Source organism: Papaver somniferum, chromosome 8, assembly GCF_003573695.1.
Source record: "Papaver somniferum cultivar HN1 chromosome 8, ASM357369v1, whole genome shotgun sequence".
NCBI lineage: Eukaryota > Viridiplantae > Streptophyta > Magnoliopsida > Ranunculales > Papaveraceae > Papaver > Papaver somniferum.
Genome location: NC_039365.1, coordinates 121,827,523 through 121,852,726, shown reverse-complemented (window position 1 = coordinate 121,852,726; position 25,204 = coordinate 121,827,523). Strand labels below are relative to the sequence as shown.

The window sequence follows — 25,204 nt, the reverse complement described above, 5'->3', positions numbered from 1 at the left end:
AAAAAAAAATAAAAAAAAAAACAAATCAAGTATTTATCAATTCCACCCTCTCTTGTTCCAAAAATAAAAGAGAGTAGTCAATGCAAATTAGAGTCATGTAAAGAGTCATCTTTTGTTGTATTATAATAAGCAAGGAAGGGTGTATGCCATTGATGTACAACGCGAGTAATTGTGAAATACCTCCAACTCATTCGCAATTCTCGTAAAGTCCGGACAGCTAGCTAGATTTCGACCTCGGTTCTTAGCCTGAGAAACTATCTCTTGGTGATTAGTAGTCATAAACATCCGATCTTTCTTTACACATGTGTAGATACACTTTACACTCTTATCACATGTCTTTATTTGTTATCAGTGCTAGGATTGTGCCTTTGATAGCTAGATTGACATCTCCATTTTGCTGTGAGCTTAAAATGTCTTGCACATGTCACATTTGATGGAATATGAGCTTATATTTTGTCCTAGAACTTTGTAGGTACGTTCTAAGCAAACCTTCACGAGACTTCACTCGTCCACTAGGGACACTTAGTGGTTTAAAAGGCTTATTGCATTCGCTAAATGCAATCGAGAGACCAGCCACAGTGGTATAGGTAGGATTTCCTTAGTTTTGTTTTACTTGAGGACAAGTAAAATTCAGGTTTGGGGGTATTTGATGAGTGCTAAAAAGTGCATATTTCTATATATTTTTCTTGGCATTTAACTCATCTTTTGTGCATTAATTCTACATTTTATCCCATATTCTGTGTTTTCGTTGTTTTCAAGAATAAATACTTTTCTTAATTAATTTTGCATTTTTAGGTACTAAATAAAGCCTGGTTAACTCACGGAGCAAAAAGAGCAAAGAAACGGCAAAGACTCCCGCAGAAAGGCAGCGAAGAATGATGATTGCAAGAGCCGGATCAACTAGAAGTGGGCTTGAAGAGGAAGAATTGTTCTTAAAGAAGATATGGTCTTGGCATACCCAAGGCCCAAAACCAAATCCATTTCCATTATTCATACCCATTTCCATGAGAGCCGTCAGATTGGATCCATCTCATCATCCAACGACCGCCTCATCATTGTGCATCAAAATCCGAAGCTCCTGTCAAACACCATGGTACCTAACTCCATCTGAAGCCGTCAGTTTTGTTGTATCTCATAATCCAACGGTCGCTACATACCTCTCCATCGTAGCCGTTCGATTCAATCTATATGAGATCATCCAACGCTCTTTACTCGCTGTTCGTAAAAGTTCTCTATCCCTGCTTCACACCCTAGCAACCGAACACCTACACCCCAAACAAACAGACCCTAATCTCATTATCCATCGATCTCTCTTCTCCCCAAATTTCATCTTCTTCTCCCACTGCAACTTCTTCCCCGACCATGGCAGAACTGCTCTCTGCCTCCATCTCGAGCTTCACCACTTCCACCTTCACCCGACATCCCAGAAACCAAGACCCATCACTCTAAACTCTATCTCTCTCACCTCTATCTCATTCACCCTATGAGATAAATCTAAGATAGCTAGGGTTTGAGTACCAGTCGAAATGAGCATCAGAGAGTATGGGAAAAGAAGGAGAGGACGAGAAGGAAGCATGGGTCGAGCACAGGGGAGACAAATTCAGAGAATCAGTGAGTTTAATTTCCAATTTAAAAATTAGGGTTTCCAATTTAGGGTTTCTGAAAATTTGGGTATTTTGTAATACTATAAAAGGGAAGTGTTAGGGATGTAGAAAGTATGCCTGGATTAGCCAGAGCACCATTTGGAGGCCTGGATTAGCCAGTGCTCTCCACTGTTAGGTTTTGTAATCTTCTGTTTTAATTCCAAGTTTCAATTTCAATTACTCTTTATGTTTATCATGTTTACAATTACTGTCAATATGTTCTAATTACTCTTGCTAGGGCTTAGATGAAGCCTGAAGACCTTGTTGGGTAGCAAAATCTTAGTGAACACTCTTGTAGGTTTAACTGAATTAGGATGTTAGTGTTCTTGGTGATTGAAGTCACCTGTGATTGAGTGTGCTGTAAGAAGACACTCAATGCTAGGGGTGAACTAGAGAATTTAGGGACTTAACCATCCACATTTAACTAAAGTAGGGAAGTTATGAAGCTTAGGGATCAAACATCACCTGTGATTGAGTGTGCTGTAAGAAGACACTCAATGCTAGGGGTGATGCTAGTGAGCTTAGTTAATTAACTCTCTATCTATGTATGCCTTGGAACATAGGCAGGCTTGAACCTTCACCTAGCTCCATTAGGGACAAGAGCATAGACTAGATTGATGCTGCCTAGCTAGGCCATAAGGTGAATTCAAATCCCCTAGTGCATTTACTGCTTAGCTTCTCTGCCTTAGGCTCACTGCCTTTGTTTAACTGCCACTGTCACTATCACTGCCACTTAGTTTACTGCTTAGGATACTCTTAGCTTAGGAAAGTAGGAAAGCTTCAATCACACACACCTAGTCTCTGTGGATTCGACCCGTACTTGTGCACTCACTGCAACAACACCGTGCACTTGCGGTATCACTGTAGGCATCCATTTATTCATCTTATTTACACATCTATGTAAGCCTACCAGTGGTTAATTATTGTTTGCTTTAATTATTGTTAATATTACTTTGGAAACGTAATATGTTATCAGCACGACTTGCTCGTTCTAAAGTTGTTGCTTCAAAGTTTTAGTTAACAAAGCGTGACTTGCTTGTTCTAAAGTTTCTGCTCTAAAGTACTGTTTAACAAAAATAGAGAAAGAAAGAAAAGAGTTTGCTTAGCTATTTCAAGTTGCAGTCGATGTACAAAAAGTAAGTTTGTTTAACCTTACAATGTCGAATTTAATTAAACTTGACTTTGGTCTTCTTTTGCCTAATGAAGGGAATTATATTTCTTGGGTGCTCGATGTTGAATTGCATCTTGAAGCTAAAAATCTTGGTCACACGATCAGGAACGGAGATAACATGTCAAGTGAACGTGCTTGTGCTGCAGCGTATTTGCGCAGAAACCTCTCCACAACTCACAAAGATGATTTTATGGCATGCCGGGATCCCCAAGTACTATGGGACTCCTTGAAATGAATGGACTCACCTGAGATTCCAAGACTTTAAATCTGTTTCAGACTACAATTCTGCATTGTACAGAATTACTGCACAATTACAGTTGTGCGGTGACACGGTCACAAAAGAGTCTAAAATGGAGAAAACTTTCAGTACGTTCCATTCGTCTCAGATCATACTTCAACAACAATATCGTGAACGGCGTTTCACTCGATATTCAGAGTTGATTGGTGTCCTTCTCCTAGCGGAAAAAAATAATGAACTGCTGGTGAAAAATCATGAATCTCGTCCTTGTGGTTCTGCTCCCGTGCCATAAGTAAATGAAACATCTTACTCCGTACATGGACGCGACTCTGGTAAACGTGGTTCTCGTGGAAAAAATAATAAACGTGGAGGTCGAAAGAACAAATACCAGTGGTAATCCGTATAAAAAGGAACATGATACGGATGCGAAACAATCAAAAGGGAAGGAGTTAGCTGTCAATCCTTCCAAGAAAACTGACAAAGATCAGCATTGCTTTCGCTGTGGTCGTAACCACTACTGGTATAAAACTTGTCGAACTCCTGACTATCTCTGTGAACTTTTAATGAAGAATGAAAAGAAGAAGGCAGCAAAAGTAGAGATAAATCTAGCTGAAGCTAGTGTTTCCACCAAATCTCCAAAGCTAGATGTTGCTAGCTACTTAGTTTATTTTGAAGGCACTAAGTACGAAAGTGATTTCGATCAGTTTGCTAATGGTTTATTTAGTGTAAATTAAACCGGCACCTTGTAACTGTTTTAGTTTTTGTTTATATTGCTTTTTGCGTTGCTTATGTATAATATGTATACATATATGTGATATATACATCTTTTGCTAGAACATGTTGTGCACTCTTGTACAACTTCTTTATTTTGAAGAGGAAGGACTCAAAGGGTCAATCAGATGTGACATTTGTCTTGTTGATAGTGGAACGACAAATTCCATCTTTCGAAGTAGTAAATACTTCGTTACCTTGAAAAGGTTCAAGAATAATATCAATACCATCTCTGGTTCATCCAGTCTTATAGATAGTTCTGGTAGAGCAAGTGTCTCATTACCAGGTGGTACCATATTCACTATTAATGGCGCTTTATATTCCTCTGGATCCCAAAAGAATCTGTTGAGTTTTAAATATATACGTCGTAATGGTTATCACCTAGAAACTGAAGATGAGAATGATATGGAGTATTTTTATATTACTTCATCAAATTCGTGTGGAGAACACGTTGTTGAGAAGCTTGTAGCTCTCGTATCTGGGTTGTACTTTACAAAGATTCAAAAGGTTGAATCTTATACTGTAATAAGCCAAAAGTTTTTTGACCCGAATGCTTTCATGACGTGGCATGATCGGCTCGGACACCCAGGTTCTACTATGATGAGTAGAATAGTCAAAAATTGTCATGGACATCCTTTACAGAAACTTCTGTTTAACAAAGAACTTGGTTGTACTGCTTGTTCTTTGGGGAAATTGATTACCAAACCGTCAATGAAGAAAGTGGTTCATGGATCCCCTACTTTCTTAAAGAGAATTGGTAGGTCTAGAAAGAGTATTTACAATAAACTGCAAGTGCACAGTGCCAATTGTGTAAGGTGCAAATACAGGTCGATCCTCAGGGACTTGGAGGGTGTAAAGTTGAAGCTATAGTATTACTAAAACTGATTTCAAACTGAGAATAACCAAAGGGTGTTTCTTGGGTGTCGATACGACAAGGCAGTGGTTGAAATATTAAAGCAGAAAGTAGAGAAAAATGCAAGAACATATTGTAAACAATTATATAAGAGGCACTAGGGTGGTTGAATCCACCTTTTAATCTTATGCTAAGGTAATATTTACTCAAGTTATGTTCTTGTTCCTTTTAGGAAAGACTACAATGGATGATTTATTAGTTAATCTCACTAACTTACCCCTGGTATAAGTTGTCTTCTTAGAGTACAACTGATCACAGGCTCATTTGGTCAATTAGATAACTAATCATTCCTATATCCATTAAGAACTGATCTTCTTCCAGAGAGGTCTCAAATGGGTGACTTATCAACCAATATCACAAACTCACCCCTAGTATTATCTATCTTCTTAGAGTACAACTAATCACAGGCTAATTCGATCAACCAACTAACAAATCATTCCTATATCCATTAAGAACAACAAGAATAATAACTGGAACATGAATTAACTTAACATATGATTAAGGGTTTTATCTAAACCCTAGCAAAAGTATTTAGAACATGATTACCAGGATGCAAACACAATGGTATTAAACTAGACAATTGACCCAGTTAATTTGGATGATTTGATACAGAGAAAAAAGGCCCTATTTATACATAAGAACCCTCAATCCTTCTTCAATTCGACAATTAATAAGAACCCAACTCACCAATAAGACTCCATTGACTTTTTCTGCCTTCAATTTCCCTGCAACTTCATTGAATCGATGTTCCCCCAATTGTACAACTAACCCTAACTCTATCTCTCTAAATCTTATCTTCTAGGGTTACTGTTCTTGATAAGAATAGAGATAAGATAGAGAGAGATGAAGAATTAGGGGTTAATAGTGGTGTTAATGATGGTGAAGCTGTGCTCAGTGTATGGAGGAGTTATTGAAGGTGTTGGCTCTATGAAATGGAGAGGAAGAGAGAAAATGAAGAATAGTTTGATTTGGTCTCTGCTCGATAGGGAAAAGGGATAGGCGACTAGGATGTTAGGAAGTTGTATCAAAACTTGATGTACTCGGTGGGAATGTTGTTGGATTATAACCAGCTCTATCAAATCAGACGTCTCAGATTGAGAACGGGTTTGGATATCGGGTTTGGGTTTGAGTTCTCTATCAAGCCCACTTCTGGTGTTTCTCTTGCAAGCGAATTGCGGGAGAGTTGCAGGCGGATTGCGGCTGTTCTTTACGCGATATTCCTTCGCGCTTCACGGCTTTCTCGCGGGAACTTTGTGTTGTCTCTCTTCCGGTTGTCGCTAGCCGCCATTCCTATGCTCGTTTGGCTTCTCAATTCATCCAAGCTTTATTTAGTACCTAAGAACACAAAATTAATTAGTACAAGTATTTATTCTTGAAAACAGAGAAAATACAGAATTTGGGATAATATATGTTTTTAAAGCGCAAAAGATGAGTTAATTGCCAATAAAAGGGTATAGAAATATGCAATATTTGGCACTCATCAAGAATACATGGTGATATTTGTGGTCTTATTCATCCCTAAAGTGGACCATTTCAGTACTTTATGGTTTTAATTGATGCTTCGTCTAGATGGTCGCATGTTTTCCTCCTCTCAACACGAAATCTTGCATTTTCTAAGCTTCTTGCTCAGATTATTAGATTACGTGCTCATTTTGCATATTACTCCATCAAGTCTATTCGTCTTGATGGTGCGGCAGAGTTTTCTTCTAAAACTTTTGATGCATATTGCCAGTCGTTGTGTATTGATGTTGAGCATCCTATTGCTCATGTGCATAGACATGATGGTTTAGCTAAATCATTCATTAAGCACCTTCAACTCATTGTGAGACCTATGCTAATGAAAACTCAACTCCATGTTTCTGCTTGGGGACATGCTATTTTGCATGCTGCTTCATTGGTACGTTATCGACCATATGCAAATAATCAATATTCTCCTTTGCAACATGTGTTAGGTCATCAACCCGACATTTCTCATTTGCGTGTTTTTAGTTGTGTTTTTTATGTTCTTATAGCACCACCACAACGCACTAAGTTTGGCCCACAACGTCGACTTGGGATTTATGTTGGTCTTGATTCACCATATATTATTAGATATCTTGAACCATTAACAGGGGATGTCTTTACTGCAAGATTTGCAGATTGTCATTTTGATGAGCTAGTTTTCCCACCGTTAGGGGGAGAAAAGCTACCGCTTGAAAAACAACGTGATTTATCATGGTATACACCAGATTTATCTCATCTTGACATTCGCACCAAGCAATGTGAAACAGAGGTGCAGAAGATTTTACATCTTCAAAACATTGCTAACCAAATGCCTGATGCATTTGCAGATACAACAAAAATAATGAATTCAGACGTACCAGTTAAAAATGCTCCGGCACGTGTTGTTGTCCCTACAGGACAAGCCGTGGATGTGGTAGCAAATGAGTCGTCTAAAGAACGCCTTAAGCGCGGACGACCAGTTGGTTCAAAAGATTTTGCTCCTCGAAAGAGGAAAATCCAATCTCAATCATTGAAAGATAATGCTCCTAAAGATGTTATTAAAGATACATCCAAATTCATTGAGCATAAATCTCCTGACAAGGAGAGTGTTTTTACGGAAACTATGGAACCTCAAAACGAAGAAATTTCCATAAATTATGTTTCAAGCAGAGAAGTTTGGGATCGTAATACAATGGTTGTTGACGACATATTTTCATTCACAGCAGCTACTGATATTGCCTTAGATAATGATGGTTTTGAACCACACGCTACAGAGGAATGTCGTCAAAGGAATGATTGTCCAAAATGGAAAATGGCAATCCAAGCAGAATTACAATCTCTCGCTAAACGCAAAGTTTTTGGAAGTGCAGTTCGAACACCATGCAATATCAACCCTGTTGGCTGTAAATGGGTGTTTGTGCATAAGGGAAATGAGAAAGGTGAAGTCGTTCGCTATAAAGCGAGACTAGTGGCACAAGGTTTTTCACAAAAACCTGGGATTGATTATGAAGAAACATATTCTCATGTTATGGATGCAATTACCTTTCGGTATTTGATCAGTCTGATAGTCTTTGAAGGGCTCGACATGCATCTAATGGATGTGGTTACTGCCTATTTACATGAAATCCCTGAAGGTTTTCAGTTATCAGTAGATAAACCATGTCATATGTATTCATTAAAACTTAATCGAGCCTTGTATGGCCTGAAACAATCTGGACGAATGTGGTACAATCGTCTCAGTGAATACTTAACAACTCAGGGATATGTGAACAATCCTATATGCCCATGTATATTCATTAAAAAGGCAAACTCTGGATTTGTTATAATTGTTGTATACGTTGATGATATCAACCTGATTGGAACTCCTTGTGAGATACAAAAGGCTATAGAATGCCTTAAGAAATAATTCGAGATGAATGATCTCGGAAAAACGAGATATTGTCTCGGTTTGCAGATTGAACATTCTGCTAGCGGAATTTTGGTCCATCAAATGGCGTATACTGAGAAAAGTCTCAAACATTTTGAAATGGATAAAGCATATCCGCTCAATACTCTTATGGTTGTAAGCACACTTGATATTCATAGTGATCCATTTCGTCCTAAAGAAGAGGATGAAAAACTTCTTGGTCCAGAAGTACCACATTTGAGTGCGATTGGTGCATTGATGTACTTAGCTCAATGTACGAGACCTGACATTTCTTTTGCAGTAAACTTACTAGCCAGGTTTAGTTCCTCCCCAACAAAAAGATATTGGAAAGGAGTGAAGCATATCTTTCGGTATCTTCGTGGAACAACTGACTTAGGCTTGTTTTACTCAAGAAATCCACCAGAAGGTTCTCAAATAAAGGGATATACAGATGCTGGTTTTCTATCTAATCCGCACAAATCCGTTTCTCAAATAGGGTATGTTTTTACTACTGGTGGAACAACATTCTCATGGAGATCTTGCAAACAGAGTTTAACAGCTACTTTATCAAATCATTCAGAAATTATTGCTCTGCACGAAACAAGCAGGGAATCTGTATGGTTAAGATCGTTGATAGGGCATATGAGAAGTTTTTGTGATTTGCCTTCAGTCACTAATGCACCAACGATTATCTATGAAGATAATGAGGCATGTATATCACAATTCAAAGATGGTTACATTAAAAGTGATAGAATAAAGCACATTTCGCCAAAGTTCTTCTATTCTCACCATTTTAAGAAGAATAACGAGATTGATATTCTGAAGATACAATCATGTGAAAATTTAGCTGATCTATTTACCAAGGCGCTACCAACAACAGTTTTTCGAAAACTTGTTCATGGTATCGGATTGCGACATCTTTATCAACAAAATGATTGATGTCAGAATCAGGGGGAGTATCTACTTTTGAAGATCCTTGAAGGTACTGGACTTATCGTGTTGTACTCTTTTTCTTTTCAAGGTTTTCTCCCATTGGGTTTTTCCTTGTCAAGGTTTTAACGAGGCAGCCGCGCGAGTCCAACACTGTTCTAATTTTTGGTATTGTACTCTTTTTCCTTCGCTCTGGTTTTTTTCCCTATGGGTTTTCCAAGCAAGGTTTTAATGAGGCAATATTTAGAATAGTGGATATCCAAGGAGGGGTGTTATAAAATGCATGAGATATGCATGGATATAGTGTTTATCCACTTAGCACCGTTGTTATACCAAGCTCCTTGCATAAGCACCTTGCATGAGCAACTTTTATAAGCTACTTAACAATAGTAAGCTACTTGTTGGATGGGAGTAACACTTAAAACTAGTGGGTATTGAATTGCATGGTTTACATGCAAGCTAGAGGTGTTATCGCTACATAACATTCTACATGTAGTGTGTACTAGGTGGTGTATACAAGCTAACACCTTAAGACTTGTATAAATAGCTCCCTTAGGCTATTGTATTTGGGTATCCTAATTTCTTAAGTGAATAAGAAATTCTCCCTTCTCCCTCCCTTCTCCCTTATTACTACTCTTGATATCCGTTTTGAATTTAGTGGTTAATTAGTATTTGGTTTAATTATTGTTAATATTACTTTGGAAACGTAATAAAAAATCACCTTTTGGTTATGGATGTATAATCTACCCAAATAAATATCACAATCATCATTCGTAGGTTACGAAAACAAGATAAAGTTTGAGAAAAATCCAATGGTTCTCAAATCCCAATTGATTGGATCAAATATTTATTTTTCAATAGGTTCAAATTTCTCTGATAAAATTTTGAAAAAAGGACTCTTCACTTCTAATAAAACTGATTTTTTAAGGATAATTTAGTCTTTTATTATAGTTTTATCTTGAATTGGATTACATTGCATCGGATGGAGGATGCAATCCGAATTGGGATATCGGAAGGAATCCGATTACTAATTAAAGAATCAAATTCCTAGATATTAGCTCATGTTTGGTTGAAAGAATTGTATCGATCACCCTATAATCAGATTACTAAACTGTTGATTCTTCCAACCGAACACGGTGTTGGGTGAACCAGTAGTTTTGTTTCTGTCAATCATTTTCATCTAAGGTGATTAATATAATCAACATTTTTTTTCCCCTTGAAGAGTAAGTTTCAAAGGAGAAAGGTCAATTTCAAGATAGATATGCTAATGCTTCTTCTTAGTTCAGGTGAAGTAGGTTAGGTACACTTGTTGTTTTTCACTTCATATTGTGGTTCCAGAGAGAAAATTATTAGAAGCTATGACCTACCCAAGTACAGATATTAAAGAGAGATTATTAGTTGTCCGTAGTCTCGTAGATATGAATGTATAAAAATACTTTTAGACTGTTATTAACTAACCCTGGATCAAACCAAATACTACCGCCAAACTATGCCATCTGTATATAATAAAAGCGGGATCCATTCTCATTGGCCATGATTCAATCACGTGGATTAACTGTCATATATGTGGCATATAAGTTACAAACTTTTTTCTGAAATGGATATAAGTTACCATTATTTTACTTCAAATATATGTGTTTGTTTCTTGACTGCCTGACTGATGGCTCTTGGTAGCCGAAAGTAGCAAAAGGGTTCATATAATCTGGTTAGGTTTAGTAGTTAAATATGGTACAATTTAATCTTTCTTTAATAGATATAAGTACAGAATTATGATATTAGGAGTAAGATCCCGACAATCTTTCCCCAAGATATGAGGGCAAGGGTCTGATACTAATAGCTAGCTAGTGTCAAAGAAATGTGGGAATAGCAGCAACTTCAGCTGATACAATGTTTTTGTAATCTAATCAGCAGTCAGTCTCATCTCATTTATCAACCAAATCAGAAGGAAGTGGCCGGGTCGATATTTTAGTTTCTTTTTCCTAAAAGGGAACAGGTTATCAAGAAAATGATATGTTTGGTGCGAGGGGTTTGTTTCTAAGCTATAGCCTATAGCTAAATGCCCCTGCATGCATACTAGAAGAGTCGAGTTCTAAATTCTTATCAAAAAAGAAAGAAAAGAGTGGAGTTCTGATTAAAGATGATTCGTAACCACTACCTTAAAAAACAATATTAATAAAAAAAAATGTGATGATTAGCAAAGGTGAAATGAATTTGAAGGGAAGAAATGCCTAAAAGTGGATGTACTGTACATGAGAAAGTAGAGGAGAAGCAGTTGGTTGATAGCAAATCATTATAGTTTTGTTTTTCCTTTTCTTTGTTAGGGTTTTAAGAAGTTATCAATATTGTATGCATGGGGCATTCATTCGGCCTTTCTAGTACCAAATTCTACAATTTATCTTCATCTTTTACAGCAATCAATACTGTCTGGACTTGGTTTGGACCACTATCTCTTCTCCCATGATGAAAGATTATGCTTAGAAGTTAAATCTCTGTATAGTAGAACTAGATACAGTTGGTTGTAGTAATAGAATTCATTTTGGATCATCGGAGAACCATATTACATGATTCTCTTATTTGACTTCTTTATTCATTGGAGTAGTTGAAGTGTATTTATGATTGATGAATAAGTAACCTAACACTACATATAATTAACCAACTAAAACCTTCTCTTTATGTTCATTCAATTCAATTACTACTAGTGTACCCTCCTCATTTCTCCCCCACATCCTCATCATAATGATCATCCTGACACACAAGACTAATGCTATCAAATCAACAACCTACTTTCGGAGCCTAGAAGCATAATATGCTTTAAGAAATAACAGGAGGAATTGACATTTCCAACATTTGGACAAGACAAACCTATATAGTACTAGTACATTGTTCAAATAGAACGATGCCGCGTGGAAACTTTGTTAATCCGTCCAGCAAGACGTTTCTAGATTCCTGAAAGACAGAGAAATCAATTTATAATGTCTCTGGCCGTGGGCCATTTGCATCCAGGAGTGTCATTTACCGTATGCTCATTGTTGCTTGCTGTTACAACTTACAACAACGTCAGATGAATCCTAAACTAATGAGCTAGAGGAGATATAAAGAGAGAAGGGAACCCAACTAACAGCAAGAGAGGACTTGGGAACTTGACCAATCTTCACTTGCCATTCTTCCTCATCTTCCCCGGCCCACTCATTAGCTATCTGAAAAACTAAAATTCAAAAAGCAACTGACTAGCAGTATCATACTGCCTCTTCTCCAACAAAAGTGAAATAGGGTCCATTTTAGTAGGGTAAGTTAACATTGCACCCGACTCACTGAGGCCAGTACCTAAGATTTCTCGACATAAAACATTTATTTAAGTTAAGAGCAACAGGACTTAAGTATTCTTTTCTTTTTCATTCGGCAACACTGCCATACTTATGTAACTCACAATCTTGCAAAATGTCTCCAACACAACAATATCTGCTAGTGACTAGTGACTATTCACCACAATCTTGCATATGATTATTCATCACATTAAGCAAATATAGCCTCTAAACGTGCGATTATGACTTCAACACCGAGTTACTCTAAACGTGTGATTCACAAGAAACGACAACAAAAAATTGATGGAATTGCCAACATATAGGGAAACTGGCCAGTAACTGCAAAATTGATTTTCCAACCAGGGGTACCCGGTAAATTCCCCTAGATTCAATTAGAAAATAACTTAAAAAACTGGAACTGATAATGTAAAAAGGTTCCAAATACAACTTGTCTCTATAACCAAGTCAAATTCTGTTTGGTTATTGTTTCCACAGTTTCCATCCCACCAAGTTCCCAACAAACCATATACATCAATCCAAGAGAAAACATTAGAAACAAGCTAAGATTTTACTGCGCAATTCTTATCCAATCAAGCTACTGGTACCTCTGTCATTTCTTGTTCGACAACGCTTGGGACAACTGGGTAGTAGCTGTAATGGAGTTCACCAACATCATTCCCTGACATCTTCTTCCATCCATCAGGTCCAACATAATAAACTGCCAAAATAAAAGGTCACACAACATTAGGCAAAGAGCTGATGTGATTTCAAGTATAAAAATATAAGATCAGCATAACTATAACTGAAGTTCCCAAAAAACGATAAAAACCTACACACAGATACCAATTGACATAAGCACTGCCAAAATAAAAGGTCACACAACATTAGGCAAAGAGCTGATGTGATTTCAAGTATAAAAATATAAGATCAGCATAACTATAACTGAAGTTCCCAAAAAACGATAAAAACCTACACACAGATATCAATTGACATAAGCACTGCCAAAATAAAAGGTCACACAACATTAGGCAAAGAGCTGATGTGATTTCAAGTATAAAAATATAAGATCAGCATAACTATAACTGAAGTTCCCAAAAAACGATAAAAACCTACACACAGATATCAATTGACATGAGCATGAAAGCATGTTACAATCTACTTGTCCATGATTAAAGCAATTGTGAACTGAGTAGTAATGACGGATCTTTAGATAAAACTAAACAACAGATGATGCGGTGTTGCTTAAGTTTGAGGCACTGCTGCAATAGTTATATTGACCAAACACCATACAGATGAGTGAAATCTTTCATATATTTACTAGCCCAATAACGACAACTAAAGCAGAACATACTCTTTCCTAGATAACGAAAATATAACTCAAGTAAGTTGCAACTTCAATCTGCAATGTTTCATGTGAAAGGATCAACAGCACTATTTTGCTGCCTACTAATACTAATGGTTTTTATGGTACACTCAAAAGCCCAAATGTACCATAGAACAGATTAAATTCAATAAACGAAAAAGAACAGGACAAGTTAGAAGCATTATCTAACTGGAAATGGAAACTTTTTACACCTGTAAGATGGTCTTCAAAGTTATTAACTAAATTTTCACACAACCATATGTGGAAGAATCAATGTGACCTTAAATGTGTGTGTGAGTGTGCGTGAGAGAGAATGAGAGAGAGTGAGAGAAAGGGAATGTACCGCTAGCAACACCACCACTAGCTGCATCACGGAAAGTTGCATGGTAGATAGCTCTGCGAGCTAATTCAGCAGCTTCCGGAATTGACATGTCATACTTATACCTAGTACAGAAAAGAAGAAGGAAGATCGTCAGTAAGGTCAAGAAGGCAGCTCCGGAAGAAAAAAACACAAGTAAAAAGCAGTACCCATTATCCAGTACACCGTATGCATATGGCGAACCAGATCCAACAGAAAATCTGGTTCCTTTCAGTCGTCCACCTTCGCTGTCTACGTAATACAATCCAGGACCCTGATGCCCAGAAATAGTTAGGAACTATTTAACCAGATCGAAAGCGCTAGAACATAAACTAATGGCAGGAGAGTAAATATTGTGTGAGATGAACACAATACCTTTTCATCCCAACCTGCAATCATGGTACCAACGGACAGACCCATTCCTCGGTACGAGTAGAGGATGTTGGCCAGAAGCTTTGATGCTCCCGTGACAGAAATCCTTCTCTTGTTTGCCAACTCATGCAACCGGCACTAAACAGGCAAGAAAGCAAGATTAAACTTTGATGCTAAAAGCAGCAACCAAATTTAGCAACCAGCACTAAATAGGCAAGAAAGCAACAGTAAATTTTGATGCTAAAAAAAGAAACCAAATGTAGCCTTTAGCCATTTGTGATAGCAGAGACATTAGGCCTCTCTTGGCTGTTTCAAATCTGATGGTTGTGAAATAGCTTATGTTTGAGTTACTGTATTAATCCTGACAGCTGACATAATAGAACTTACCTTAACACCCAAATTTCTGTGCCAAAATTGGCAGTCTGCAGCTCCTCCAGCCATTGTTCCAAGCATGTATGGGTTGATTTCAATGATTTTCTTAACAGATTGTGATGCTGCATAAATCAGGAAACAATCTCAGACTACTCCTTTATAACTTACGATATAACACTACCATTCAGAGTCACGAGGTTCAAAGAATTAGTATTCATACAACTGGATTCTACAAAAAAATCTATCATAACTCAAGTTAGCTGAATTTGCAACTAAAACTTCGAGATAGATTCTTGAAAGAACAAATAAATTCCTACTTAGTTCTACCAAGTTGCAACATAGCAGAACATAAGTGACATTAATTGTTTCTTATTGTTAAATCTACTCAAAACATTCTATTTTTTGAGAAGTGAATAGACAGCAAATCAAGTACAAGAAAATACAAGCAGCCCTTCGCTTTCTTTGGGATAAGGAACTTTGCTGATGGATGTCCTGACTGGTGAAGTTGGAGAGTTACAATCGAACTATAGGGTGCCAAATTGACAGATGCAGGTATTAGAAACTGCAGGCACGAAATACCCTATAGTTTAAGATGTATGTGTGGTAGAGTTCTTAACTAGTAATTAGACTTTATTGCAGTATCATTGTTTTCAGCCAGTCCTTTTAATTTACAAGTGAACACATATCAAACGTTACTTATAAAGAAAAAGGGTAAACTGGATGCAATGAAAATTCAGTGTGAGTTTGCATCATCATACTGCCATGTCATGGAAATATATTTCATCCAAAAAGAATAAGATACCCTTTGCTAGTATGATTACACTGAGGATTAAGTAGCCTTACCATCACTACAGCTGAAGTTGGGTAACAATAAAGACTCGCAGCACATATTACATAAACTTCATCAGATGATGACAGACTGAACAAATTTCAAGCACTTAAACCATCCATTACAAAATAAAAAGTTAAAGCATGTAGCAACACATGGCTAGCACCAGGAAACATATCCAACAATGACATAAAGCTATTTACTTCACATCCTCAGTAAATTACCACATGAAGTTTCAGCGTTGGGCATCATCCTACTGTTCAATGTGAATCATGTATCTCAAAGCATGACAAATAAACTTCTACCAGTGTAGAATACATGTTTCCAATATACATCACACACTCAGGAACTAACTCTACTCTCATGAACTAAGATGAATCCAATGTCAGTGAATTATTCGTTTCATAAAATAAGTAAAACACGCAATGCTCCCAAATTTTAAAACAGGCCGGAGTTATTAAACCACTAGTTTAAAGCAATATAAGCTTTGAATACATACAGATATATCCTCCCATGCTAGCTCTAGAATCAGCTGCAACCATAACTCCTTCCTTGAAAATAAAAGCAAGTGTAGTTGTCCCCCTCGCAGGTTTTACCATCTGTACTGACTTCTTCTGCCACCCATCAAACTGAAATACAACAAGAACCACAATCAAACATCAACCCCATCAAACTAAACCATCACCACAACATACAAAATTGAAAACCTCAATCATACTCACATCATTAGTAATTGGAAGATCAAACGATGGGGGAGCTGAAAAATCAGCTTCAAGCCCACTACATCCTCCGAGAAAGATTGAAGAAGAGTTTTCAAGTCCACTGTCTAGCTTCATACTTATATACCTACAATGTAAACACAACAATGAGTTTCTTTTTGCAAATTTCTCCCCAAATCATCAAATCTGAAAAACCCTGACTAAAATCGAAACCCTAATTTCTGTTTTCACGCATCCAAACACTGATACAAGACCTAATCGTTACATAAACAACAAATTACACAGAGTAAACCTAAAAGGGGTACAGCGAGTTTGTTAATCAGACATTAGATAGCAGATCTAAAAAGAGCTGATGAAATCTTTTGAAAAATTAAGCATACAGAAGTGGCAGAATCAAGTGGAGGTGATCGTAGCGTGAAAGGTGAGAGTGAAACTGAGAAGAAAACCAAACCTTATTTCTGAGATACTGATTAAAATCGATGGAATTTGGGGGGGTTTCAGAGAGGAAAGCAAATATATTAAGTAGCAGTGGTCGAAGAGAAGCTTTGGAAACAAGAAAGGAAAAGGTTGGTCTTTTAGGGCCAAGGCGATAACTTGGGCCAAGGGATTACTCTCGGAAAGAACGATTTTTTGGAGACCATTTTTTTTCTTTTTTGGAGACCATTGTTTTATCTTGGATAAAGACATTAAAATTAAATTTAGGTCACCCCATATTTGATATTTATATTAACACCTAAACTACCCTAATAATTAATTTTAGGTTATGATTAGTTAAATGATTTAGTTAATAATAATTAGTGAGATTATATTAAAAGATGGTATGATTATTAGATGAGTAGAGTTTTAGAGAGAGTAAAGTTAAAGAAGATGAAGGAAAAAAACATGAAAAATAAAAAGAAATTCCAATTCACTAAGTTTGGGTATTCAAGTGATGAAAACTCATCTGATTCTTCATCTCCATCCTCTCCTAGAGTATTTGTTAATCTTCACAATGATCCGGATATGAGTTATTTCTTAGATGGTAATTCTATTCTTCCCAAAACTCAATCTCAAGATGAATATGATGGATTTTATCAACCACAATCGGAGGAAGAGTATTTGGGTGTCCAGGTATTCTCCAAACTTAGATAATGTATGTTTAATTGGTCAAAACTTTCCTAAAAATGTAAATTTTTCAAGTGGATTTGGGCTAGTTCGGTTACACCATGTCAAGAACAGCTAACCGAACTCATTTGGAAGTGCAGTTTGGTTGCTTTAGCTATACACTGAAGTAACCGAACTCACCTGAAAGTGTTGTTCGGTTACTTTCTCCAAACACGCAGGTTACCGAACTCTCCATTAATGAAGGTTTCTCGGATTTCAGTGTAATGTTCGGTTGGTTCGTAACAAATTAACAAACCGAACTTTACGTAAAAAATAGATCTAACTTAGTGTACAAAGTTCGGTTGGTACGCAACCAATAACTAACCGAACTTACGTAAAAATAAGAATTAACTTAGTGTCCAAAGTTCGGTTGTTTCGCAAACTGCATGTTTACGAACTAGATAACCGAACTCTATGTAATATTAGAGTTTACTTAGTGTATTAAGTTCAGTTGTTTCGCAAACTCGAAATAATAGCGTAAATAACCGAACTTAGGGAAAAAGAAAAATCTGAAGTTCCAGTGTAATGTTCGGTTATCTAGATAAAATAAGAAGTAACCGAACGTTTTATTTGTTACTTGTTCGTTTATATGTCAACTTTGCTATATAAACCGAACCTTGAGTTCGGTTATTGCGATAAAATTTACAATTAACTGAACTCTAATGTAATTCCAATTGATGTTTTTACATTTCTTGTAGATGGAAAGCCAACCTATACCAATGGATGATCAACCTTCTCCGGTTAGTATGTTGTTCGAAGATACATCTCATCACTATGCCAATGAGTTGGTATTTGACTTACCTATTGATGCGAAGAATTGGGTTATAGAACATGCTAAGAGAGTCAATTGCGTCCTAGTTTTGAATGGAAAAGAAAGCCAAACTCGTTTTGAAATGGTTTGTGAGAGAAGTGGAGATCCCGATGTTAGTCACAAGAGCAAGGGTTATGAGTATAAAGGAAAGACGACGAGGAAGAACACAACATGCTCAAAGAAAATTAAATGCCCGTCCAAGCTAGTATTTAGCAAGAGCAAATTAACGAAGAAATGGTTTCTAGCTATGGATAAGGTGGTAGGTCGTCATAACCACCATCGTCCGGAGGATCTTGAAGGACATGCAATGGCCGCAAGGCTCACTCCTCAAGAAATGGAAAAAATTGCTAAGTATAGGAAAATGAGTATTCCACCTTCCATTATGCTTTGCTTATTAAAGGAAGATAACCTGGATAACGTATCAGGTTTGCAAACCATTTACAATGCAATTGAGACAATTAAAAGGAATGAATGGAAGGATAGACAAGTAATGCAACAATTGTTTTTTTTTGGCTCAAGAGAAAGGCTACGCGGTTCAAAAGAAGGTAGGTCCGGGAGAAGAAATAACTCATCTCTTCATTGCTCATCCGAAGAGTGTTCAATTGGCTCAATCCTTCCATGAAGTTCTTATAATGGATTGCACTTACAAGACAAACAAATACGAGATGCCATTGTTGAACATTGTTGGTCGTACGTCGACGAAGTCACCGTTTACCTTTTCCTTTTATTTTATAAAGGACGAGCAAGAACCAAGTTACACTTGGGCGCTACAACAAGTGAAGGCGGTCTACCGAGATGATGATATCCCCGGGGTTATCGTGACCGACAATGAGGTAGTATTGATGAATGCAATAGAGAAAGTCTTCCCATTGGCACATAATATGTTTTGTACATTTCATATATGGTGCAATGTGATGAATAGGTGCAAGCCTCAACTTTGTCCACCTAAGATGATAGGATTGGAAGAGATTAATAAGCTACCGGAAGATGAACAAGCGGATGCAAAAGAGGTATTCGATAAACAATACACCATAAATCATGCGAAATGGGTTGCCTTCTCCGGGGAATGGGAGGCATTGACTTGGTCTCTCACCGAAGAAGAGTATTATATAAATCTTGTCGAATTTAGAGAATATTGGTCTAGCCCCGAATATCCGGAGGATATAATAACGTATGTGGTGGAGCAATGGTTGGAACCACACAAAGAGCGCTTCGTTTATGCTTTTACCAACCACCATAAACACTCTTTTGCGGGACATTTAAACGTCTATTCTCAAAATTTCAGCGCTAAAAAAACAACTCGTTTTATTCAATATCCATATGGGGTGAGACAACTCTCTCTAAGGAACTCGGCAAAATAGCCCCGTAACTTCGGGAGAAGGGGTGCCTCCTCACAAAGGGGGTCGCAGTGACCAGGCCCGGGCGACTCATATGTACTGCGGGAACAGGATACAACTCTAGCAGAGTAGATCACAAAACTTCCAAATTAATGGCCCTAAAAGCGTCTTTAACTCACGTTGATTTCCAGTCGCATCTCAGAAGAGTGGTCCAGGTCCTTAAAGGCGTTCTAGCTAAGAAAAGCCCTCCTTCTGTAGTCCACTCTCTTGCTTTAGCTGGATAACGAACTCGTACCCGATAACATGTGGATTGGTTCGTTTCGGACGTCGTAGTACTTCCCTCATTTCTTTCATTCTCTTGACGGACTGCAGTACTCCCCACACTTCTATCATTAGCAGACTAGGAATCAAGCCACAAGTTTGGTAGAATCGGCTCACCACCGGTTGAAAAAAATCTCTTTGGATGTGTCGATAATTTTGTGGTTGTGTTTAACTCAATGGAGAGTTACTTCAACCGCGATATTGAGAGAATTAAAGAGAAGTTCCAAAAAATCCGCATCATGAAGTACAAAAAGATTGTAGACAAAGGTGGTAACATCAAGAAAATGGAGGACCTTAGGTTTTTCAAGGGACTACACTATAATGTTTCACATGCTTGCATTAAGTTTTTAATGGTTGAGGTGAATTTGATCGACATATGGGGAACCAAGCCGGGCGAGGTGTGTGTTTGCAACATGATGAAGTCTATGGGACTCCCTTGTCGCCACATGATAGCTAAGTATGAACATGGTATAATCCATTTAATCGATATAGATCCACATTGGCAACAATTAAGTTTTGTCCCTCCTCCAAAGGGCGATGTCGGAGAAGAGTTTGGTGACAATGAAATGGGTAGAACCGTTATCGAGATGTACCGGAACAAGAACAAACTCGAAAGGCAAATCTTTGGGATGACATGCGTCCAATCGTTTATGCGCACACTTCGAAGAATGTGCAAGAACCGAATAAAGGCAATGGCAAAGGTAGGCCAAAAACCAAAGAAACAAAAAAAACAAGTTAGAGAATATGCAAAGGTGTTAGCTAAGAGGAAAAATGAAATGACCCCTTTTACTAGAGATCCTTCGGGGAATGAGCATACCGCGGCGAAGTACCAAGAAGATTCAAAGAAAATGGCTAGGAATATTATTGAAAAGGGCGAGACAAGTGATATGAAGAAGAAAGGACCAATGTTGCACTCTCAACCTACTCCGTCGGAACCTACTCAACGAGACGTGAAGCTAAAGGCTCCAATTAATGATACCCCACCTCTTCAAAAAAGGACCAATCTTGATAAAAGGTTCTTGGAAGAGCTACCTCCTTACATTAGAGATTACGTCATATCCACCGATGACGTCCCTCCGGATGGTAATTGCGGTTTCCACGTTGTCGCACAACAACTAGGGCCTTTCACTCAAGGTGCCAAGCTATATGATGATAATAAAATCATTTATGTCCGTCAAAGGTTGTTGATGAAGCTAAACGAGAAACCGGAATTTTACAAGAGAATGTTGTCCGATGGGGATGATAGTCTGAATATGCTGTTTCTTAGGTATCAAATCCGTCTCCAAGGGGGCAATCCAATCACAAGGAATCATTGGATGGGCATGCCGATATGTGGGCACTTAATCGCCGACGCATTCAATTGCGTGGTTCGCTATTTCTAAAAAGGTGCTAGCTTCACATACACTCAGAAAACAACCATATGTGTCGAGCAACTTAGACATAGAAGAGTGGTGATTGCGTTGATTGACAACAACCATTTTATCGGCCTCCGGTTACAAGGAAATTTTCCATTGCCTCCGATATGCGGTCACTCTTATTGGAATGGATTTAACCACGACACAATGTTGTGTTGGTGCATTATGTATGAACATAACATGGAGATGTGGAAATCTTTGCAGGAATCGGACAAAATTGTATACGAAGGAACAATTTCACTTGAGGATGATTAAATGTACCATTAGTTCGACTAAGTATGCTTTGAATATCAACATATGAATGAAACATTGTGTTTTTTTGGTCATTTGGTCTTTGTTCTTTTTTTTTGTGTGTTATTTGCAATGCAATTTATATAAGTTCGTTTAAGAAATAACATTACATGACATTACCGAACTATTACATGACATAAGTTCGGTATGGAAATAAAATTTACATGACATTTCCGAATATAACATGACATAAGTTCGGTTTGGAAATAAAATTACATGACATTGCCGAAATGAAATTACAAGGGACTTAATACCCAAAACGCATTATGAAAAAGTCTCTAAGGATGCGGAAATGATCCTCATATTTGAAATCGTTTCCTTTCCATCGTCACCATTCATTCTTTGACATTAAAACGATTTCCTTCAATGTTTCACCCCTAAGTCGATTCTTCGCAACAATCTGATACAAAATCAAAAAAATCCACAACTCTTTCTCGAATCTTTTCAAATCGAATGAACAAAGGTAGTTGGTTAAGGTTGTGAAGGTTACCTGTGTCGTCGCAAAATTTCTCATGAATTTTTCCCCAAAAACTATTAATCATAAGACCATTGAATCTTCGTTCTTCATCCCTCTTTGGAAAGCATAGAATGTAGTTTCTACAAATAGAAAGATCTTCTTCTAAAGTAAATTTATGACTAGGAATTGCCATTTTTCTGAAAATTTGATAGAAAATGTTAACCATGAGAGGCATATATATACCATTGGGGTGTATAACGAATATAAAAAGAGTCATTCTTTTTGTCGGAACAAGTACATTGTTGTGTCAGCACCTAAGTTCGGTTACATCGCAAAATCTTCTTATAACCGAACTCTACGGTGCCAAGAAAACTCAGAAATGCCAGGATTAGGTTCGATTACCTGGTAAATTTCTGCAGGTAACCGAACTAAACATTTCTTAGGACATATTTTGGAATCCCTTAGTTCGGTTACCTGCAGAAATTTACCAGGTAACTGAACTTAACCCTGGAACTTCTGAGTTTTCTTGGAACCGTACAGTTCGGTAACATGGAAATTTTGCGATCAAACCGAACTGGGAGTTCGGTTATACCTGAAATATTACTATCAAACCGAACTACCTCAACAACATAAGGATAACAAACTACTACATCCGCAATAACAAACAAAGTCTTCCAAACATAAGAAAATAAACTACCAAAGCCACAATTTAAAAGTCTTCCAAACATAAGAAAACAAACTACCAAATACGCAATAACAAAGTCTTCGAAACATAAGAAAACAAAGTACTAATTGTTTGCAATCACTCATTTACGACGATAAACTTTCCTGCTCTTGCGTTTAGGAGCTTTAGCATTTCCTTAGTCACTATGAGTATCCTCTACACTGCTTTGTTGTTCAACCATTCGACTTGAACCTTCCCCTTGTTGGCGACTCCTTTTCACCGGCATTGGATCAACATTGTTGGGTGTAAAAATATTTTTCATTTGGTTGTAGAGCTCCATTTGTTCTCGAGTGTCCATGGAGTCTCCAAACCGGATCTTTGCCATCAATTTCTTCATCAATTTAGTACCTGACTTCACCTTTTTGCAATGAAAAGAATAAATAAATGACTATTTTTTTCTTCAATATTTCATAACATTTTGAAAAGCAAAAAATAAGAGTAAATCTCTTACCGCCGTATTCCATAAGACCAAGGCCTCATCACCACAGGTAGGCGTATTCTTCATAATCTTCTGAGTTTGTTTCTCCACTTCCTTCGCTTTCGCTTTCTCAGCACGGGCTTGTTGGACTTTGTTTATTATACGAGGATGAGAAATAGTTTCATACCATTCCATATATCCCTCATCAGCAACATTTGGCTCATCATACGAATCGTGCAAGTCTTCATTTGGAACAATATAATTCCCCATGTTGTTCCAATGGTCCACTGATGGAGTTGGTTCGTATTTGGGAACAAAATTCTTTTCGATGTCCTTAGTTCCCCGCTTCTTCACCTTGAAGTTGAACTTTTACTCTTGTGGGAAAGTTAGGACGCAAGTAAATTGTCTCAATACTCTTCGAGGATTATACATTGTACAACCGCCAGGATAAAACAACGGTCCATTGTAACCCGCGATAGGTGAGAAATCAATAACCCGAACATCTTCCTCTTCTTCATCTTCATTAAGGGTGTATGGATGGAAAACCACATCTTCAACCGTTAACTCATCCAATTTCTCACTCAACCTCAACACATTTTGTTCCTTATTCTTGTCACGTGAGTTCAAAAAATCATATTTATCAGCTGTAGGCTTCCCATATTGCCAAGGACTGTGAGCATGAGACAATTTCAGTTTACGGAAGTGGTCGTGCACCCAAACCTATGAGAACAAACTACAAATGATACATTCGTAGTATGATTAGTAACAATACACATTTATTCATTCACTTAATGAAGTTTCAAACACACAAAGGATAATTCAACGGCGTACCTGCGCAAGGGTGTATAACCCTCCAAAGAAAACACTCTTAAGCCTCGAAGCTTTTCTGAGCTCCAGTTGAATGAATGAAAGAACCGCAATGCCCCAACAGTAGTTGTTCACCTCATCAAGGGGGTCCAATAGCTGGAGGTAATGGGAATTTACCACGTGACCTGAAGTGTCGGGGAAGAAAATGGTTCCTAGTTGATATAACAAATAAGTAGTCACATGGTGCTTAATCTTCTCCTCGGTCATCACCAACTTTTCTTGAAGAATCAAATTTCTCGTCCCACTAAACTCATCAAACAAGGTTGTCATCTTGATCTTTTTCAATGTCTTCTTGGACGTTGATGTAATTTTATAGTGGTAAATAAAGTTCGTTCAACTCGGACTTGTGTAGACTCGATTTCAGACTTAATAATAAAGAAAATATATACAAAAAAAAAGTTGTCACAATAACGAGAGGTACTGAAACTCGGGATTTCACCAATTTTCATACTCACGTGGTTCAAAAATCAATTCTACACAATTATAGCTCATATGATAAAGATTATTGACTCTTATTCTTTGCCAAAGTAGATTCCGAAAGTAATGACTGTAATCTAAAGCATGGGACATCAAAACACTTAAGCTAAGCATGACCCGTCAATTGAAATCACAACCATTCAAGAGAAATCATAAATCAATTCAATTTTAGTGCAAAAAGTCATATAAAGAATTAATAGAATTACCACAATGATGAAAAAGGGCTTCCCCCGTCGTCCTAGTGTTGGGTTTAGCTCATCATATCAAAAACATGCTCAAAATAATAATCCATAGCTCAAAAAGGTGTTTTATTAGAGAAATTGTATAACACAGAGATTTGCAATGCTGTAATGATGTTACAGACGTCGCTGTTACAAAGAAGAATATTGGCTAAAAACCTAATGTAACTGTTGTTTATAAACGATATGTTTGTACTGCTGTTGAACAACGATATTTCTCTGCGACTTTTTTGTGTGTCTTATGTTCTGCAGCTTCTTATTCTATACCAGCAGAAACTCCTTCTCTGCAGCTTCTCCTGCTGATCTCTGTAGCCTTCTGTTGGCTCCCCCCAACT

General features: G+C 37.4%; 1 protein-coding gene across 1 annotated transcript; it reads right to left on the bottom strand.

The window, feature by feature from the left end:
- Nucleotides 1-12,707: 12,707 nt before the first annotated feature.
- LOC113302837 (proteasome subunit beta type-5-like) lies at nt 12,708-16,981 on the bottom strand. Its single transcript, XM_026551792.1, has 8 exons — nt 16,821-16,981; nt 16,373-16,496; nt 16,150-16,279; nt 14,837-14,943; nt 14,453-14,587; nt 14,248-14,351; nt 14,063-14,163; nt 12,708-13,074 (listed from the first exon to the last, which is right to left on the bottom strand). The coding sequence occupies exons 2-8, from the start codon at nt 16,484-16,486 to the stop codon at nt 12,947-12,949; spliced, it is 819 nt and encodes a 272-aa protein (XP_026407577.1). The 5' UTR covers nt 16,487-16,496; nt 16,821-16,981; the 3' UTR covers nt 12,708-12,946.
- Between the last annotated feature and the right edge of the window lie 8,223 nt (nt 16,982-25,204).

Excerpts from the sequence above, each read along its gene's own strand:
- LOC113302837 (XM_026551792.1), bottom strand. The coding sequence starts at position 16,486 with ATGAAGCTAGACAGTGGACTTGAAAACTCTTCTTCAATCTTTCTCGGA. Across the intron at positions 14,944-16,149 it reads TAGCATGGGAGGATATATCT|CATCACAATCTGTTAAGAAA; the intron begins GTATGTATTCAA and ends TGATTTATGCAG. Across the intron at positions 14,588-14,836 it reads ACAGAAATTTGGGTGTTAAG|TGCCGGTTGCATGAGTTGGC; the intron begins GTAAGTTCTATT and ends TTGCCTGTTTAG.